The 21,268-nt window shown below is 39.2% G+C and overlaps 2 protein-coding genes and 2 long non-coding RNA genes across 6 annotated transcripts in view; 1 reads left to right on the top strand and 3 right to left on the bottom strand.

Moving 5' to 3' along the window:
• Nucleotides 1-553: 553 nt before the first annotated feature.
• On the bottom strand, nt 554-5,439 carry LOC139147486 (acyl-coenzyme A diphosphatase FITM2-like). Its single transcript, XM_070718595.1, has one exon. It carries the CDS (start codon nt 4,966-4,968, stop codon nt 4,231-4,233), a length of 738 nt encoding a protein of 245 aa, XP_070574696.1. The 5' UTR covers nt 4,969-5,439; the 3' UTR covers nt 554-4,230.
• An 827-nt stretch (nt 5,440-6,266) lies between these two features.
• On the top strand, nt 6,267-8,996 carry LOC139147485 (uncharacterized). The gene is made up of 2 exons (XR_011555733.1): nt 6,267-6,705; nt 8,816-8,996. It is a non-coding gene; the product is annotated as an uncharacterized lncRNA (long non-coding RNA).
• LOC139147484 (uncharacterized) lies at nt 7,916-13,463 on the bottom strand. Of its 3 annotated transcripts, none has more exons than XR_011555732.1 (3): nt 12,455-13,463; nt 11,645-11,852; nt 7,916-10,674 (listed from the first exon to the last, which is right to left on the bottom strand). It is a non-coding gene; the product is annotated as an uncharacterized lncRNA (long non-coding RNA). The 3 variants fall into 3 exon arrangements; XR_011555731.1 differs by having other exon boundaries at nt 13,135-13,463; XR_011555730.1 differs by having other exon boundaries at nt 11,645-13,463.
• A 3,514-nt stretch (nt 13,464-16,977) lies between these two features.
• Nucleotides 16,978-21,268, bottom strand: part of LOC139147483 (uncharacterized) — a 12,138-nt gene continuing 7,847 nt past the window's right edge. Inside the window, exons 3-4 of the mRNA XM_070718593.1 lie at nt 20,454-20,603; nt 16,978-20,112 (exon numbers count right to left, since the gene is read on the bottom strand). Coding sequence (XP_070574694.1) covers nt 18,713-20,112; nt 20,454-20,603 — 1,550 coding nt within the window. The 3' untranslated portion in view covers nt 16,978-18,712. The remainder of the gene's footprint in view (nt 20,113-20,453; nt 20,604-21,268) is intronic.

Here is a 21,268-nt window from a genome sequence, read left to right as displayed (position 1 = left end):
ATAAACGGTGCGGGCGACAATAATCCTGTTTGGGGCTGCAAATCTATAGCACTGACTTTGCTGGGCGCTGAGGGCGCTGTCAGAGTTAGGAAAGCTATCTCGAATTTCTCTGAAGTATTCGACTTGCAAAACTTCGAGGGAAGAAGTACATGCACTAGACCCCGGGTCAAACATGGCGAGAGTTGTGCAGGCTTGATAATTTTAAACTCTTCGTACCCACCCTCTTTTCAAGATGTGGTGGTCAATTCCCGAAACGATCGAGTCCATGTCAGAGAAGGATGCAAACGCATTTCTCATTTATGATGCATAGCCCTTGAGAGAGTAGCTCATGTTAATGTTCGCGTTGGTAATTAATGGGGTCTTGAGAGAGAACCTTTGGTAGTTCTCTACCTGATAACCTTTGGATTAGTACTTGGCCCTGTGACAAAGTGCCGTGCGATCTTGCATACTGAGGACAACTTTGTAATTGTTTTGAAAAATCGCTTTTGTCATGCACGACATTAATCAAGATGTTTGAATTTGGATTATCTTTTAATAACAGCATTAACCCACATACTGAAAACCATGTTTATTTATTTGAAAAACATTCACCATAATGTCTTCTAAAACTTAACAACCTAGCTCGAGTGTCAGCAATTCTTTTCAACTAAAGTTAAAGCATAATTTAAGCTTAGGCGCTTTAAATAAAATTATTTGTTTGCCGTCTACGTTGCTGATAGGTTTTCAGAGAAAATTAAGAAAACAAACACAATGTTAACACTATTACAAATAAAAATATTCTTTTTCCCAAAGGAAACCAAATAAAATCAAGCTTATGTTAATATACTTGCTTTTTGCCTGTTTGTGTTTTTTTCCTGGCTGTCTGGTAGATTTTTTAAAAATCCATGGACGGCAAAAAAAGAATTTTCTTTAAATGGCCTTATGGTAAAAATGAAAAAGAACAAACAATTAACAGGAAAATTGGACAAGATTTACATGTCAACGATGGCCCTGTCCTGAAAAGTTGGCCCTGTCACACCTTTAGTCCCATAGAGGACTCCAATACTGACATAGAAAACAATCACATAAACCCAAAATTGGTGGGAAAGAATTGTAGCAGGGGTCGCCAAACATAGCTATCGTCACTATAGTATGTCTACTACATGCATGAGATCTTTGCAGTGCCTGCAGCAGTTTTCGCTTAGGTGTAGAAACACAGGTAAACTTTCACAATCATGAACTCTCTTTGCTAATACAAACATTCCAATACAAAATCACTAAAATTTGTAGAGAGCTGCCGGAAATCTGTTGTTGGTAAAAACTACACGCTCTTCAGTCACATTATCAATCCTGGAAAGGGGAGACGGCTCAAGTACTTAAACTAACGGTATACATATATATTGCTGGTATTGCACACTCGTTGGTTAAAAAAAACAATCACAGATCAAGCATTGGCTCCATATACTACTTATATAACAAACATACAAAATGTCTTCAAGTTTGGATTTAATCCATTGACCCTTACATCTAACACTGGTTTGGGCTAAACACTGAAAACAATAGGGTTCATCAAAACCATTGGTGGTAAACGGGTTAAACCATTTTTGAATCACAGGAATTAAATTTGCCCTTTCAACTTAAAAAAAGGATTTTTGTCTTCACTTCGTAGTATACATCAGTACAACAGCTACTGACAGAAACCAAATATAGTTTATGATATTGTGTATATACACAATGTTGTCGATCACAAACATACTCTTGCTAACTAATTTGGTTTTGTTTCAACCATGAGAGATCAAATCGTATTCTCTGGGATTATTTGAAATGAAGGGTGGGAGAATTTGGACAACCAGCACATGAGTGATTGAGGGCGCTCTTCACGCAGAAGCCTTCTGCCAATATCAGATTCTCACAAAGTACCAGGAAACATTCTTTATTTTAGCTTTTTTTCCTAGATCAGTCAAAAGTGAAGATTGTCCTTCATTTCAATATGTTTTCTCCTCTGATTAATGATCAACAGTAGACAGTGGCACTGCATGGTGGCAGCATAACATTATATTGAAAGTGTACACATTTCTTTGAACACTGAAATGTGAATGAGCCTTAGTCTCAAAATTTCAAGCATAAATTTTCATCAAAAACTTCAAGCAGTAGTATTTCGTCTGTAATTATTCAGGGTTGATAAGCATTGCCTGACACATGTTTAGTTATTGCAGGCCACTATTATGGTGACTTAACCAATAACTGACATGCTTGAAAACTGGCAAGTTTGACAACATTTGCCTGACATGGCAAGAATTGACCAAAATCAGGCTGAGAAAGATGCCACAGAAAACCACAAAATGGAGTTTATATCCTTCGGCGAACAAGTGATTTTGATTGTAATACATGAAATCTTTGGGTGCATGTGCACAGTGTCTCAGTTACAGCATGGACACTTTCGAAAAGAAAAGTTCAGCACACATCATACATAACAACTTATGTAACAGTTACATAAGCATTTTGTCAGTTTTTACATTACCAGTGCAGAATTACACAATAAATGGTGTAGAATGCTACACGCATTGGCAATATTAATTCTGGTAGAAATTGTTGGGGTGTATGGTCATGGAAGGTGGGGTACACAAGAAATTCATGAAACTTTAGTAAAATGGGAAGTGTTACAATACAGGGGTGAGAAAATCCAAGTGTCTGAGGTTCAGGACCAAATTTGTTGTTCCAACAGTCTGACATACCAGCAAGGAATAATGCAATTCCACCACTAGAGCTGTACAAGTCCTATTTTTGAATGTTATTACTGGTGTTTTTGTTCTGTCTGTTTCTTGTTCTACTCACACAAATCATGTTGCAATGCTCAGTGGTTCAATGTTTAAAATGAGCCTGAATGTATGTGAAGTTGAATAGTAATGTTGACATCAGACTTTCAATCTGGACTAGAATTCATTCGTCAACAATGACACTGCACACTGTACTCCATTCATTGCTTTTTAAGACTAGTGCACAATATTTCAACATAATTAGGCAGAAGAGGTATATTGTTTTCAGGGACAAAAATAATGAAACTAATATCAAAAGCCAAATCTATTCATGTAAACCAGATTGCAAGACAGCTTGAGTTTAGTTGACACAGGCATATAGATAATACTGCACACAAAATAGATTTGCTCCCTCTGACATTAACTGAGCTTAACCCTTTCACCACAATGGTTTGGCCCAAAACATGTACTTTCATAAATAGTAAGACCAGTGTGGGTTTGGCAGAAATTGTCTCATTGCAACCTTGTAGTAAAGTTGTTGACCTTGAACCTCCCTAAAAAACAAAACAAAAAAAACTAAAAAAAAACGTGTGTGGACCTGTTAAATGCAAAAACTTACTGAACATGACATTGAAGAGACCCTGAGCAATGTCAGCACAAATTTCAGTTAGTGTTAAAAACTTTGTGAAATATTTTGAATTTCAGTTAACATTGTTGCATTTTAAGAAATTTCTATAATATGAATAAATGCATAAGATTCTATGAAAGACATTCAGATACAGCCACAGAATCAAAAACAATGCAGCTAGGCCAATGTTTAAATAATTCAACAGATATCAAAGTAAGCTGCTAAAAGACTGTTAAAATGTGACAAGGAAATTTCATCTGAAAGCAAAATAAAACCTCAAAATACACTGACAGACTTGATTTTTACGTCATTCTGAACTGAAGTAAAATTCTGCGAAGTGATCTGCAATGTAGGCTTTCACCCCAATCCTTCAACTCCTTTTTTCATGAATGTAGGACCAACCACAAGGTACAGGACAACATCATGGTTGAAACTGAATAAAGAAGATGGGGTGAGTTACACAGTCCCAATGAGATCATATTTAGCTGTGTTTGAACCTCGAAATAGAAACACACAAAACGGAAACATGTTTGATAAATTATTGCTTGAATAAAATAGAAAGACAAGACAGTAAAAGAATCCTGAGTGCATTCTAGTGTTTACCCTAGTTTTGAAATATAATATTCAAATATTATGAAGTCATGAGATGGCATTATACCTTAATTATCCCTCAAATTTAAAAGCTGCAAGCCCTCCAAATCTGAAATCAACATCATTACTGAGCAACTTATTTACGACGAAGAATTAAAGATTTTTGTACCAAATTTAGCTTCTGATTTTTTGGTAACAATTACTACTGCAATTGTGACTGTATTAAACTTCTTGAATAGGGATATTGTTTTCAGAAACTAGATTTGAACGATTGGTTCATAATACTGGCTTGCCCTCCTTGCCAGTTATCCTAGTATGCATATCAGGAAACAACTTTCCATAGAGAACCCTGTAGGTTATGTACCAGTTTCCTAAGGCGACTGCCAGGGCTATTGCCTTGTGTGAGGTGGTGTGGAAGTACACTTGAGTCCAGACAAGCATGAACTCCCACAGGAGAGCCAGTAAGGTCATCAGCAGGACCGTGAACCTGACGAACAGGTGCAGGTATGGTTTCTTCTTGATCTGAGACTTTGACTTTGACCGTGTTTCTAGCTTCATGTAGTAGCTCAGCTCTTCCCAGACGAGCAGGGCACAATGTATCAGCAGAAATGTGTGTCCCGAGATGTCGTACCCATCCCACTGGTGACCACTTCGCACGCACGACTTCTTGGTGGAATATTGCTCGCCGCCCGAACACTGACCGGTCGCGTCTTCGATCCAGAAGAACAGTCCCACCCAGCAGTACCATTCCAAAGTTCCGACTACCAGACGCAGGGAGTCCTTCGCTATTTTCCAACCGTCCCCATTTCGCACTATGTAGCTGGCAGGTAGGAGGAACACAAGGGCGACTCCACAGGTCCAACCCCACGAAAGTTTGACGAAATACTGATTAAGGAAATTGTTCTTGTCAGAGAAATAAGTCTCTGGAGGGTCGGTGAGGTCATGGATGGCACAACCGATGGCGACAATGATTACGTAATCCATACTTTCCTTAAAGGCTCTAAGAAAATGCATCTATACAGAATATTCCTTTGTTTCGTTTTCACATCATGTTTCTTTGTCGACGAAGCGGTGGGCAATTCTTCACGCTCACCTTTGCTGTCCATCAGGTCTGTTACGCCTGACAGTATCTCACCGTCATCTCTACTGCCGTCTCCATCGGCGTTTTCAATCGTCACGTTTCTTCTTTTGGATATGTGGCCATCGTTTTTCAGATATACTAGATGGCCTCTGTGTCTTCTTGCCATGCTTTTTGGATTTGCCAGCTTTACCGGCTTTAGAAATCTTGCTTGGCATTTCCCTTTTAGAAGCGCTATTCTTCTTCCCTTGACTTTTCGCGAGTTTCGTCTATGTGTCTTGGTCCCCTTTCTTTCAACAAGTTTTCGCGGCTAGAAGGACTGTTGTATTTGTGATGAGGACTCTGGTTACGTGAATTATATCTTCTCTGAACGCTGACGTTGACAACCAGGCATGGGAGGCGCCATATTGTTTTTATTGAAGCATGCCGGGTAAAGAGTTTAAAGGTCAGCAAATTACAGCTCAGGCCAGCCTAGTAGAGAGAAAAATATTTCAAACTAGTTACGTGCAGGATTATATCAGACATAACATGATTTTTTTAAAAATTTAATCAAATTTTGGAAAATGTTCGGACGGTATGTTTAAATATGGTAAGACAGAATCCAGAAACTTTCTGTTAGTCTCCAAGCACGACAGTCTGAGTCAGGCGACAAACTGCGTGACGAATCGTTGTTGAATCAGACAACTGACTCATACTATTAACTTCAGGGAACTAAATATCAGCAAATTTAACATCAGCAAACAATCTGTAAGCTAACTATTGCATACGGTGGCCCATATGTGACAGGTATAAACTTATTTACACAGACAAAACTTTAGTTTTGATGGACAAAACTTTAATTTGGGGGGACATAACTCTAATTTTTGCGGACAAAACTCTAATTTGGCGGACACATCTCTGATTTCTACGGACACAATTCTAATTTGGGCAGACAAAACTTTAATTTGGACGGACACAATTCTAATTTGGGCCACCAGATCTCTATTTTCTACGGACACAATTCTTTTTTCAGTGGACAAAACTTTCATTTGGACGAACACATATTTAATTCTTATGGACACAAGTCTTATTTTGTACAGACACAACTCTAATTTTCTTGGACACAATTTTAATTTCTTGAGATACAACTTTAATTGCTCCGGGAAGTCTCATTTCCATGTAGGCAACTCCTATTTCAACAGCCTGCCCTCTAGTGTTCAATGTTACAACAAGCAACTTGCAGAGACAAAACTTTAAAGGCACATGAGCTGTAACTTTTTGCATTATTTCCATGATTTTACATTCAAATTAGAATTAGTTCATGTGTATTAACTTACTGAAGGGTGTGCAAAGACGTGTTATTGGCCACGTACTCAAATCGCACGTGTAACTTTGAACGAGTCAAATAATAAAACGGTGCCGCACCCGATTATGGCGGCGCCCATGGCTTGAGTTCGCAAGAGTACACATAAAGTGTGAGTGTTGCGCATGCGCATTAGATTCCTCACAAGAAAATGGCGTCTCACAGTGGGAAACGTACGCTCGGTCATATCGGATTCTGACAAGGAATGGAGACAACAGCGCAGTAATGCGTCTAAACGCCTTAGCAAACTAGACATCGAAAACCAGATCGGGAGATGGCTTCAGTTAGTGGAAAAAACAGGGCTTGCAAATCCCGATTTGGCGGAGGATTGGTAAGTATAGGACCGGACAGCGAGTGACTGTACACAATATACCGTGTCGAATAGTGCGTGCCAGTGCTTGACGCACCATGGGTTGTGCAACGATGCCTTGATAAATTCACTATACATGTATTAATATTCAAAGAAGGTCACGTTTTAGCCTTTGAAAGATCAACTTTTGACTCTCCAAATGCTAGGAAATACCATAGCTTGAATAGAAATCACAACAAAATCTCATACTCGCGTACGGTAAGCTTACAACACACTGAGTTACGTACTGAATCGTTTCACACATCTTGTCGCAGTTACAACAAGAATCGAAGTAAACAGTCACTGTCTTCCCCGGACCAAGCGACTGCTATTGCTACTGTTTTTAATACCGCCAGTTCTAAGCGCATGTTACGAGTTGGCAAACATCGCCTCTCGTAACATGTGGTGACAGGTGCAGCCAACGGAGCTACAGCAATATTTGAGGGCAGGCAGCAGGGGAACTATTAATTTTGCTTGGGCAGGGGACATATTTTTAGCTGGCAGGGGAGCAAATTTTATTTTTTTTTGTCGGGCAGGGCAGATATCGGTTGGTTGTCCCGGGGACAGGGCTTTGCGAAAAACGAGGAGAGGGGGAGCTACTTTTAAAACGGGGACGGGAAGTTGAGCCATTATGTTTTAAGGGGAAATTTTTTCACAGGGCTGGGGAAAATCAACAGGTTTTTCATCACAGGGTAGGGTAGCTCCATGTCTGCAGGGGAAATGGAATGACAAAATTTAGGGGGGGGGGAGAAATTTTTGCAGGGCAGGGGAAATAGGCAAGTTTTTCCGCCACAGGGCAGGGGAGCTTCAAAAATTGACAGTGGAGAGGGGAAACAGGCAAAAATAAGTGGGGAGAGGGTAAAAATGAAGTTTGAGTGCGGGAGAGCAAGTCGAAAAATTTTCAGTGACAGTCAGTTCACATTACTTGTAATGCACAATATATCTTGTCATAGTAATGACCCCTTTAAAAGTGCATTATTAATTGGCTGCACCTGTGTTGAGCCAGTACAGCAAGAAATTTCGTGCACATCATCAGTTTCATCTGGTCATGGGAAATAAATAATTTTATCTTGTTGTGTAACCTTTCTGTATAAATTGTCCGAACTATGGATACATCTTTGCTTAATGAGTCAGAAAATACTTGTTAGTAGTAGCACAGGCACTAAAAAAGAGGGTCTATGGTAGTAGGAAGTGACGATTTAAGATTTGTATTCAACATGATTCAATAAGGTGTAACTTGAACTACCGATCCTTTCAAGCAAAGTAAAAAATTCCATTTGCTTTACAAGTGTATCTGTCTTGATCCAAAATATAATGTAAACATATTTGTAAAGTAACCACTTTCTCACAGTAAGTGAGGCTACCCACAATTCCCCTTGATTTGTTCACTCAGATATTTTTTTGCTAAAGGCTTTTTCAATTTTATCAGTTTCTCAACAATTTTTAACTTACAATTTAAGTTCAGGATTATTTGTTAAAACTATGTCCAAAATTATTGATTATGTTTAAAATTCAAGAGTAAATTGAATGAGAAGTCGATGTTTGGAGGTGCTAAAAATTGCACGCTTGTCAAGATAAAGTTATCAGCAACTAAGATGGTCTCATCATACCACCTGTCAGACATGCAAATTTCCTTTGTTACGAACATTAAAAAAAATCAATATCCTTTCTTTTACCAACACAGATGCAACTTATTCCCTTAGTTTCCTTGAAAATATTGTGTATGATTGTCAAAAATCTATGTCGACAAAATTACAAAATTGCTATCTCATCCGCGGAAAAGGGGTTGATCTTCTCATTATTCACAGGGAGAAATCAGAAAATTATGATTATCAGAACTATGTTGCCAGAATTTTAAAACAGAAGAAATTTGCTTCAGTTCAGTTAGTGATCTCCGTGTGTACAGATCATGGAGAATTGTGGGTAGCCTCACTGTGTTTCTGTTTATCCATGGACACTCAAACCTCATGATTGTAGACTTACTTCAGCCATTCGGTCATGGTGACAAGCAAAAAACTGATAATGTTTAGATTGTTCAGCCTTTTTCTTCAATTTTCATCACACAAGTCTGCTAACATTTTATTCCTTTCAGTTTCAGGTTTTGCAAACTACCGTGCAATGTTGTGAATTGAATGGTGTCTTCAGTATGCTGTAGCTGCCCAAGTTGTGATGTACAGAAAGTACTCTATATGGATACATTTACCATCTTCCCTTTTAGTAGAGATGTAAACTTTCTTAAAAAGCATGACAATTGTATACATTTTAAAACGTTACCTTTTATTTCAACATATCGTCACTGTTTTCAATCTTAAAAAAAGCTTTCACCTTTTTTACAGTAAATGAGACAGTAAGCATGCAAGATAAAACATTCAAAATAAGAAAAAAATTTATGTAAAATTAGGGTAAATCCCTTTCAGGTCTAACCCCTATTTTATATAGGCTGAATTCAGGTACTTTACTGTACTGGGAACTCAGGCAGGAAATAAATAAAAAAATTAGGACAATGATTGCACTGAATGTCTTGTCACATTGAGGAATGTCTGTCCCCAGGACTGGCAAAATCCTGGTTATTGGACGAGTGTCTCTGTAAATACATGACATGTATGCAAATAAACATGTACAACAATAAGTGTACATATAAAACTTTGCGTGAAAAATTCACATCAGTTGCTCCGTAGACATGAAGATAGCCATTGATGAATTTGATGGAAGCAGATATTCAAATTTGTACATGAAATGAGAAATGTGGCACACCAATACACATCACCATGAAAGGGTGATACAGTTGTTTGGCCAAAGCCAACTGTACTCCACAACTACTTGACACACAACAGTTACAATGGATGGTACGGTAAACATGATATGTTGAGGTCAACAAATTAAAACAGTACAGTTCATGAGACTTCCCCCTGGTATATATACATACACCACACAATAAATTCCCACAATTTGGTTTGATTTCTACACACGACATTAGAATTTTTGTAACTTTTTCAGTTCTGCATGAAAGCAATACGACAAACCCTCTAGACAAATGCCATACTTTTGGTGGGCAATTTATGACAAACTGAAGAGGTCATTCTCTTAGATAGAAAAGTCAGCATGTAAATTTCTTTTGTCTTTCTGGTGGATGAGGAAAACAATATCCTTTTGTATCATGAAACAGGTGCAACTAGTCTCCCTACTTTCAATCACATTCTGTATGGCTGAGGACACAATCAGTGGAAATTTATGAAAATACTATCTCCTCTCTCAATCAAGCATAATTTTCTGAGTCATTTAAAATGGCAATTTAGAAAAATGGTGTCCTTAAATGTACATTTTCAGAATTAAAGAAACCAGTCTGTGAATTTGTGTACACAGGGGAGACTTTGTAGATTTCACTGAAGAGTCTCTGAGTGTATAAATCATGATTAACATGTATAGGAAATATCAAGTAATGTGCCAAATGGGAGGTAACCAAGCTGCTGTGTTTGGGTTAAATGAGCTATATATCTTGTTATCATTTTGTCACAATTATGCAATTCAGCACCATTTTACAAGTGGTATAGCCACAAACTGATTACATCAAATCACTGTACACAAGACACAGACGCCCTGAAAGTTTTGGCACTGTGTATCGTGTATGGCAGTTTTGACATCATCAGTTAGTGGCTATATCACTTGTAAAATGATGCCTGCAATTCCCTTTATGCAAAACGTGTTGGAATGAACCCTGTATATTGACCACACTGATCAGGATATTTATCTCTTATTGCCCAAACACAGCAACCTGGTATCACTCTAGTTTCCTGCGCCAGGTTTCCCATGCTGCCACAAAATAAATTGCTGGTATGCAGCATGCCTGTTGCACTTGTGGTAGTCATCAAAGTCATTGGTGGCCATCATATCCATCCGATAGGCTCTAGCAATTGCAAGGACTCCTTCATCAAGGCAGATAACTCTGAAATCCTGAAAAATATGATATTTGTTTCAATATGTATTGCTTTTGTTTATATTTGCCATTATTGGATAAATTCTCATTGATCTCTTCTTCCTTTCCCAAAGTTCTCTCTTCCTTTCCCAAAGTTCTGAGTTTTGTACAAGTTTGCTTGTCTCAAAAATATTTTTGGAAGAACAGTAACACTGTTACAGTATCTATGCTGATCTTCTGAGAGGTGTTCTTCCTTTGAAATACCAAAATGAGGATTTTTATGTACACATGTAACAGTAACAGTCTCGTCTTACATTTTAGAATTCCTCTGTGACCATGCCAGTGCATTCTCAACACTCAAGAGCATTACGTATCCAAAAGTCATTACATAAATAATTTGCCCAGCACACATGGCTTTCCATCTCAGTCAGTTGGTATTCATCACATTTAGAACAATTATTACATATGCATCAAGACTGTTTACCAGATCTGATCTAAAAGCAAAGGATGACTTGCAGTTGATTGGATTTATTGCATTAAATTGACAATTCAGTCCATAAATGATCATGGGTAGGGACAATATGGTTAAAGTAGGAATTCCCTAATAACTTGTATGATGATTTTCTTAGAAAAATTTCATGGCAAATGTCTGCTTGTTTGCATTCAGTTCATAAACATGCTGACTAGCAATCTGGAGATACAGAGCCCAGGCACCTCCCCACAACATTTTCTCACATCTGCCGGCAGTTTTGACGGACACATCAATCCTGACTGCTTTGTGAAGGTCCAGGATGGGATCCTCCAGCCTGTTCAGATAGGACTGCAAAGTCAAATATTAAACTTATGTCCCTCTCAACCACCTGCAACAGAAGATCATGCTTCTGTTCTGGTGTCATTTTCTGCAGCATCTCCTGAAAAGAAGATGATATTATTGCGATGGCTATATGCTGATGTCAATCTGTATGCCCCATTATCACGGTGTGAATACAAAGCAAAAATTTTACTTACATGAAGAGTATTTTTCCGTTGCTGCACATCTTGCAATGCCTCATCTGCTCTTGTCACAAGCCTTCCCCATCTAGCCCCTCTTCCTCTGCCCCAACCTCTGCATCCCTGTCCTCACCCTCTCCCTGTGCCTCTCCCTCTACCCCTGTCTCCCTCTTCTTGCGTGGGATTCAGTTATTACAGAACTATCAGCAGAATCGGTCAGTGGTGTCTGCAAAATGAAAGAATCAGAAAAATTACAAAGGAGATTCAAATGTAGATATACTGCACTCTGCCGGTCACTGATCAGTGTTGAGTTTTCTTTGTTACCATCTTCTCTTCTAAACAAAGCCAAGTAAGTAGTCGACACTTTACTTTAATTCTTGACCATAACATGGCAAGTAAACTGTGGGTTAACTCTTGGTGGAAATTAAGATGTGTAAAGTCAGACTAAAAATTTGGAAGGAAATATGCTTTTGATGCATAACATATATATTTGACATTTTCAAAGCCACTGCATAAAAGGACCACCTTTGTCATTTATGTTGTATAACATTTATGTTGTAGACCCTCAAGAAATACACTGAAAATGTGTTGTTTACCCTTCAAATTTCCCAGCAAATTGTACTTCAATCAAAAGCCATGGCGAAAATACAAATCACAATAAAACAGCTGTTTGTCCTTGTTTTGGTATCACCATAGCAACGTTATAGTCACAAGTGCGAACAACGCCGTTTTCTCCATGCTCAAAGTTCATCGCTTTGAAAAGAAAATTTCTAAAACGAGTTGGCATAGGTTTACAGCTGTACTACACATCACACAGCCTTGTTGTACCTTTCTTTCTACCTCCATGGTTGTAATGCTACCATAATCATCACGAAGCTTGCTAAACTCGTCCTCTCAAACATAGAAGTAGGATCGGGGCCGTATGTCTCAACAGTTCGATTAGAGCTGACTAAAAACACACGAAAGGCATTGTTAAACTCAAGGTTATTCACACAATAATTCCGAATCTGTGTAAAGTAAGTAATCCGTTTGCAAAATGACTCGGAAATTGACAGTGTTCAGAAATAAGATCGACTGCATTTGGTCAATGCCGCTCGCTCATGGTTCACGCATCATGCGCATGGCTCACCCAAGCCAAATATAAGCGAATACGTTCGTAATTACAAAACCCGAACGGCGTATCGCTAACTGAAAACCATTCTGGGAAAATCCAGATTCAAAACGAAATACTAGTTCTGGAAATCCATGCGAAACAACGAACCACAACGAGACTCTAGCGTACGCTTTACCTGACTTCGACCAGCGGCCGCCTGGCCGGGCCAAATTCACAAGCAAGCTCTAGTTCCTTGTCATTTCAATCGCATCGTTTATGCCTACAACTGTTGTAACACCCTCTTTGTTCAAATGAAACATCGAACTGGAGAACAATCAGCATTAAATACAAGGTTTGAGGGGGCAGAAAACACGTGAGTTTGTTTACAAAATAGACATAAGCTAAGTTACATTACCTCATGTGTAGACTCTATTGTTGTCGAGTTGCGAATGGGGTCACGCTCCCACATCGCGCAGTATCACACAGTAAGATCCCGCTCTCGTCCTCCGTGTGACGTTGCATTTGCTGTGTTCTTTGTCACGTGACTGCTTTTGCGAAATGGCGGTACATTTAAAATGAGGCGATATCGCGTGAATTTCCTTGCGTTCTGTGTCGTTTGTGACTGTCCTAGTATGTTAGTTGAAGGGTATATCGCTTAATTGCAAGAATTCGATCAACATTCGAGACGTTTGGGGGTTATTTTAGGGTAAATAAAATGTTAAAAGTTACAGCTCACGGGCCTTTAACGTTCGACGACAAAACTTTCTTTTCCTCACGGCGGATACTGAAGTATCCCACAATACTGTTCGTCCGTTAATGGCACTGTGCTGCTGCGTTGGCAATTGAGACTTGTAGCGACTTTATTGCAGAGTATTGCGAAGACGACTTGATCTAGTATTTCTTCTAGGATATAGGTACGACGAAATTGTGTTGTTCCTGGCAAAATATTATGACATTCATATCAGTCCAAGAACTCTCATGAGGCGATTGGCACAGTCGAATTTACGGCGACGATCTGCTCATTGCGATATCAATGTTGTGAGAGACTCTATTCAGATACTGGATGGTCCTGGCTGTGTAGGGGTATAGAACAGTGTGGCATTCCCTTCGATTGTGTGGCATACGTGTGCCAAGAAGTGTTGTTCAAGAAATGTTTGTTTTGAAAAGTAAACTTCAGATGCACCCTAATCTTCATCTCAAAGTCTGATCCTTATGCTGATTTGGTGTAGCGGCCACTTAATTGTTACAAAATTTGCAATAGGGTATTTTGTAGAGAGTTTTGCAATGCAAAATATCCAATAACTCTCTTCGTGTTACTTCACATGTGGTTCTTTAATGTAACTTCATTCACATGCAAGCATGTATGGACAACGTATATGCTTAGTTTCTGAATAAAAAAAGCATTTATTTCAAAAAACAACAAGCATCCAATGGTAGACCAATCAATAGTTTTCTCATCATTTTTTCACTATTCTTTGTACACACACATATTTGCCATAATGCAAGATCCATTGAGTGTAAATCTTGGACCTATGAGACATCTTACACACCTTGTTTGATTTCTAAGGTTTATGATCAGCAACTTTCTGTAGCGATTTCATAATTTCAATTTCAAACTATTAGAACTGGTCTCAAAATTATGTTATGAAAATAAACACTTTCTGATAACTACTAACTTCCACCCACAATGTACTGGGAGAAAGATATAGAACTGCCCAGGAATAGTTGATTTATTTGGCTGAAGTTTGCTCCAGAGGTGTGAAACCGTTCTGGGCTCTACTTAACTGAATTTTAGAGTGTATTTGGCTCTACAATTTTATATTGAACAGTGTCCTTGCCTGAGGAGACTAAAAAAGTACATCAATTATCTTACAGCGTCATTTTCATTGCAAATTTTACAATGAAATGAAGCTGTAAGATAATGTATGTACCTTTTCAACCATAAATGGATGTAACATGCAGTAAGCACTAGCACCATACACACGTTGGCGAGGCGATCTACTGCGATGTAGACGAACAGTATTGTGGGATACTTCAATATCCGCCGTGAGGAAAAGAAAGTTTTGTCCTCGAAAGTTGCTTGTTGTCACATTGAACACTAGAGGGCAGGCCATTGAAATAGAAGTTGCCTACGTTGAATGAGACTTGTTCGGGAGTAATGGAAGCTCTATCTCAAGAAATTAAAATTGTGTCCAAGAAAATGAGAGTTGTGTCTGTACAAAATAAGACTTGTGTCCATAAGAATTAAATATGTGTTCGTCCAAATGAAAGTTTTGTCCGCTGAAAAAAGAATTGTGTCCGTAGGAAATTGAGATCGGGTGGCCCAAATTAGATTTGTGTCCTTCCAAATCAAAGTTTTGTCTGCCCAAATTAGAATTGTGTCCGTAGAAATCAGAGATGTGTCCTCCCAAATTAGAGTTTTGTCCGCAAAAATTAGAGTTATGTCCCCCCAAATTAAAGTTTTGTCCATCAAAACTAAAGTTTTGTCTGTGTAAATAAGTTTATACCTTCACATATGGGCCACCGTAATTGCATCATTGATTTCGTAAGAATTTGTGTCACCGGCCGAAAGGTAGCTGGCAGTACGTGGTTTTGTCAGCTTTCACCGTGACAAGTTATAGTTTACTTACACGTGTACTTAGATTCCTTGCGACACGTGCCTCGATCACATGAGGCTAAACTGGCCATCATCTTAACTTGTTCCTAATGTTTCACTCGATGAGTTCATATTAAATGGACATTATCGAAGTCCCAGAAGTCACAGGTGTGCGAAGCGCGAACTTGACTGATTGCAAAGGAGATAAGTACGTAGTCACTTTCAAGTTCTCTGACTCGGAGACAATCTTTTAAACATTTATATATTTAACATACAGTATCGTGTTATGTGAGCCAAAACAAGCACTAAATTTACTAAATAAGTATAAACAACATCAATGGCGAGAAATCAATAATAACTGCCGTACAGAGGTGAGTAAATTCCAGCGATTAAGCAATGGGGTAATAAGTTTTGGCCTCGCGCGGGACGCGTTTTTTCACATTGTAAAGTGTATAGAACTACTGGAAACAGACGTTGAGCTATGTACTGCCAATCCCGGAAGTGTCACTGTCGGGATAATGGGTATCCATGCGTATTCCTCGATGCGTATTCCTAAAATCATGGGGAAAGGAATGTTTTTCATTTTCTATCACGGTCCGTATAATCGAGAAAAAGATGTACTTTTCGAAAAACTTTGCCTAAGAAAGGTTTGTAAATATCCCAGGAAATGCTATCAGGCACTCAAACTTCACCAAAAGTTTCATTGTGCGTTTCCTATGCTTTGATCTGGTTTAAAACGGTGATTAAAATCTAATGACTTTTATGAGTTTGACACTCCTGTTCCAAAGTTAACAGTTTCTTTCAGACTCTCATTTGACCTAGCTCCCTCTTCAGTGGATTTTTAAGTAAGGGGGTATTTTTGGTCGTATTTTCTCCCACATTTCTCAAAATGAGAGGTTTTTTTTTGTTGAAAAATCCCAGATTAGTGGTATCTTGAAATTTTCTGGAACGAGCATGGATGCCCATGTCTTCTGAGTGTGTCACCACCGGGCTGCTAATACCGACATTGTTCAGGTTATCTGCGGCCTGAAGAGTAAGGCTTAGCTTATATTAAAACACGGTGGAGTTGAAACAACGTAGCGAATGAACGTAATGTGAAGCAAAAATACACGATTAAAATTCATGTTGCAAAACAGGGGTAGAAACTCGGTTCAATCACTGTTACATGTACATTGTCCAACGTAAACATGGCTTCAAGGGATTTATGCCGAGAAACAACAAACTGCACTAGGAGAAACACTCGTCCATTCGTAGAAAACGAAAGAAACGACAGCAAAATTCCTTGACATGAAATGGAGTGAAACTATATATATATGTATATATGTATGTATGTATACATACATACATACATACATACATACATACATACATACATACATACATACATACATACATACATACATACATACATACATACATACATACATACATACATACATACATACATACATACATACATACATACATACATGTGTCATGTGCACATTGGAAGAATGCAAACCGATCAACAGCGCCACCATGAGTTAATTTTGCCAAGGGCCAATGTTTGTGGCTGCACCCACACCAGGCACAGTGAAAAAGATCGTGAAATATACAATCCCTCCAATAAAAAAGGTTGTTTCATTCAATTTTTAAAAATACTGCGGGAAGCAGGTATTTGTTTATAATTATTAATTTATTCGTATAATAAAAATAAACATGTATAAATCATTACAAGCAGTGAAACACGATACAAAAAGCCTTTATCGGCTACTGCAACTTGTTGAAAAATCTTTTCAAAGAGGTACAATGAAATCTCCTATCTCTTTAGCCATTTTGCTTATTTTAGATGTATCGGGGGTAACAATGACATAGACTGGCAATGTATTGGTATTAGAAGTTTGAGAAATTTTGGTGTTCGGGGGTGAACCATCGAATCATGCGAAAGAATGTTCACGGTATTTTTTTACTTCGAAAGTTGACTTTGCTGTTCTATAGAAAATAGTAATATGGGCTTTTGGTGTCGCATTGTCAACAGTTCCACGCAAGCAGTGCCCCTAATTCTTCCAAACGTAACCCGAAAACCCCTTAAAAGAGCCACTTTGATGTTGGAACATTACATTGATGATATTTAAAAAGAAAACAATTCGAAAGACGTAAACTGCCAAACAAGGGTTAGTACATGTACTCGAATGTAAGGATTTTGTTTAGATTAATCAACTTGCGACGTTTATAGAAGGATGTGGCATTACACTCGAAAATTAATGCATCTTTTAGAGAGCAACATAGGTTTTTCGAAAACGAGATCTGATGGGCTTTTAGTATTAGCACTGTGTCATGAGTATAACCACTCGCAGTGGCGAGATTGCTAAAAGGTGCCATGGCTCGCTCCTATAATATTATGGGAGCGAGCCATATATGCTTAATGGCCGGCCCGACTCACAGCCCAAACGGACAAACGACACATTGTCACATCGAGATAGGATCTGGCCGTCTATGGATATATACGTGCACATCCACACGATGCAATTATTGGCTCTGAATAAATTCTGACAGACCTACCGTTGATCGTTCATCGAATAAGGTAAAATGATTACTGTGTACACATAGCATTACAAATACATGGGTCCAATTGAGTATTTTTTTCTCTTGATTTCAGCAATTTGTACATTACGTCTCTGGAACATGTGCAGTCTGTAAATTTTGAAAAAAAATGTATGTATAGGTAGTAATGGTTTGACAAGCAACATATAAATATTTTACGCATAATTCTGAATATAATGATTCTATAATTTATTCTATATTTGAATACAGAATTCAAATTGCATATTTGAATATATTGAATATTATTCTAGCAATGGTGATTCTAGTTTGTTTCACTGACTTATTAATACCCCGAAAAAATTATGAATTTTGGGTTTGATCACGAAGTCTGTGTCGAATTTGTGATTTAAGTTGCTGTATGACTATGGAGACGTTCAGTACAGTCCCCATTCCCTGACAAACCTCTGAGCTCGGAGGGTTATGCTGCGCATCATTGAAAAAGCTCTTTCTGTGATTGGTCCATTGTCACTATTCACAGCGACTTAGGGAGTCTATTTGTATTGTTTTAATTATATTGGTAAGATTCAGCTACCCAATTGGATAACAGCTTATCCAATGCTGCACATTAGCCCTACTTTTTCGGCGCACAACTAAAAATAAATACGAGTTTTTTAAAGTGTGTGATTGACCTTTCACCTTTCAATGACAAGAATAATGAAATTGCTTGCATCAGTTGAAAAACAGCATTATAAAGGCAGCGATTGAAACCTTTTTTTAAAAATTACAAAAAATGTATTGCTTACATCAGTTGAAAACCAGAATTATAAAGGCAGCCATTGAAATCCTTTTAAAAGTTATTTAAAAAATACATTATTTAAACATCTGACACCTGAAGCACTTCTGTTTTATTGTTATCGTCCAGTTTAACTATTTCAACATTTGAAACTGGAACGCCCAGGTCCATCTTACCGAAGGCTCTGCTGCCTAGCCATCGGTGCGCAACGTTCAAAGAGTCAAGATTTCTCCCCTTGGTCACTTCGCCCTGAAAGTCGATGTCCGACGCCCACCGTCTCAAAGCGGAGGCCGAGATAAGCGTTTCTGCGCGTTTCGTTCTGCGACGGGCCGCTAGCGTCTCGTCGATTTCTTCCAGGTGGCCATCCGAGTGGAAACGTGACATAGACGGCGCCGGTATGGTGGTCCACCACAAGCGATTTTCACTCTCTGTCTGCGGTTGGGTCGTGAGACCGGTATTTACAGACGACAATGACGACGCTGCCGTGAGAACTGTATCTTTCGAATTTCCCCGCGTATAGGTAGCTTGACCGGTTGCAGAGCCTGTAATTGTCGCTACAGTTGTGTTAGCCATTTTCTCCTGATTTCGTCTGAGTATCTGATCAACACTGAGAGTACTACCTCTATCGGAGGTTTTCTTGAATTTTCTCTTCCCCCTTTCGCTGCTAAAACTATCCCCACGTAATGCTCTACTCCGTGGCGGCAGTGTGTCACTGTTGCTGAAGCTGGCCCGTCTCTGCATAGAGTTCAACATGGGCGGTGCTCGAACACGAGGAAGGATAATCGGGCTATCGGCCCGTAACCTGCGCTGTTGTTTGCCTTCTCTGGCATCGACGTGCTTCATCAGCGAACCGCTTTCCGATCGGACCATTCTGCGAACCCCTTGGGGCGTCAAGCTTCTTGAACGCCGCCTTCCACGCTCACCGGTGCCAGGCCTCAGTCCGTACACAGCTACGTTGTGTTCGACATCACTGACTCTTCTCCCCGGTGCCGAAGTGACACTCCTCTGTGTAGGGGTGCTGACCCGGTTCGTCGTGGCGGGAACGGCCAAAATCATCTGGGTCGTACTCAGTAGCGTGCTTTCACTGCCCACGTTCCCCCTTCGCGACGGTCCGATGTCCGTATCTTCATCGGTTCTGACAAATGTCGCCTTCGATTTGCTGTCCTCCTCATCGTCGTAATCACCATTATCTCGCTTTAAGAAGTCGCCTTTGCTCTTGATGTATTCCGTGTTGTAGTACAGGTCGTACGGAGCGGCGGCGTACGGGGACCGGTAGTCGTCGTACTCGTAGTCGCTTTTCAGGACGTATTTCCTCTTGCGCACAATCCTTTTCTTGACTTTCTTAGTCTCTCGACAGCAGCAGACGTAGATGATGACCGATAAGATGAGCAGAAGAAGTAGCAGGAGGAGTATGAATAGTCCAAGGATCACACCCTGGCTGAGTCCCGTCAAATCGGACAGAATGTCCAGCACATTTCCTCCTGTACCGCAAGAAAGGAAACAGACGTTGGTTTTACTTAGAAGTGTGAATGCAGCTATGCCGCAAAACAAAATGTATGCATTTTTGTGGAACTGTGTTCACTTTGTTTCAGAACGGATACTCTCTCTCTCTCTCTCTCTCTCTCTCTCTCTCTCTCTCTCTCTCTCTCTCTCTCTCTCTCTCTCTCTCTCTCTCTCTCCCCACAATTACAAAATAGCATGATACCGTAGAGTACAAATGACCATCGCCCCTTCCTTCTCAGAGTACTGCAGGAATACTGTTGTTCAGTATGCGGACAAAACCCCAAGGAATGTCCTCAGGCAAAGTCACACGCTGTCTTACCTGAAACGCATTCTTTGAGTGTTTCGTCACTGTTATCATTGCAGTTCTGGAATCCATCACATGTGTATTTCGACGGAAAACACATACTGCGATCGCCATGACAACAGAACGGTTTCTTCCAATCATCGGGCAATATCTCTTCCAATTCGGCTGGAGAAAAGAGAAAAAAAATTAAATGGCTGTATGATTTTATGTAAAAATTGTTGTTTCTTTGTTGTTGATATCTAAGTTTGTCTTGGTATGTATGTATGTATGTATGTATGTATGTATGTATGTATGTATGTATGTATGTATGTATGTATGTATGTATGTATGTATGTATGTATGTATGTATGTATGTATGTATGTATGTATGTATGTATGTATGTAAAATGAAATCATCAATTTAGATCACAAAATGTTCAACAAAAATCAACAATAATATTGTAGGTTAGAAAATTGAATTCAGGAGTATCCTTCATATTGTGACTGCCAAACAAGAGATGAATACTTTGAGTATTTATTTGGACGTTGTTACCGGGTGTGTCCACGTTGCATTTGCGTGAGTGCTTTATGTGGTCGGTTATTGTCTGACGCAGAGCTCATGAAAACACCTTATTGCCTTACAATGTGTAATGGTTACGCGGTTGAGGTGTGACATGGATCCCTGGCCCTCTGTGTATTTTGAAACCTACGCCCCGGAACTTTGGTTAGGTTTTGTGGCGAGGAATGCTTTACAACTGATCAGGCGAGGAATGGGTGTCAAGCTCGTCATGAAACCTATCATTTTGCAGAGTATCTATTAAAAGGTTGGGTCCTGACCCATTGTACCGTCT

This window comes from Ptychodera flava, chromosome 13 (assembly GCF_041260155.1).
Source record: "Ptychodera flava strain L36383 chromosome 13, AS_Pfla_20210202, whole genome shotgun sequence".
Taxonomy (NCBI): Eukaryota; Metazoa; Hemichordata; class Enteropneusta; family Ptychoderidae; genus Ptychodera; species Ptychodera flava.
This window is presented reverse-complemented; position numbering and strand designations above follow the sequence as displayed.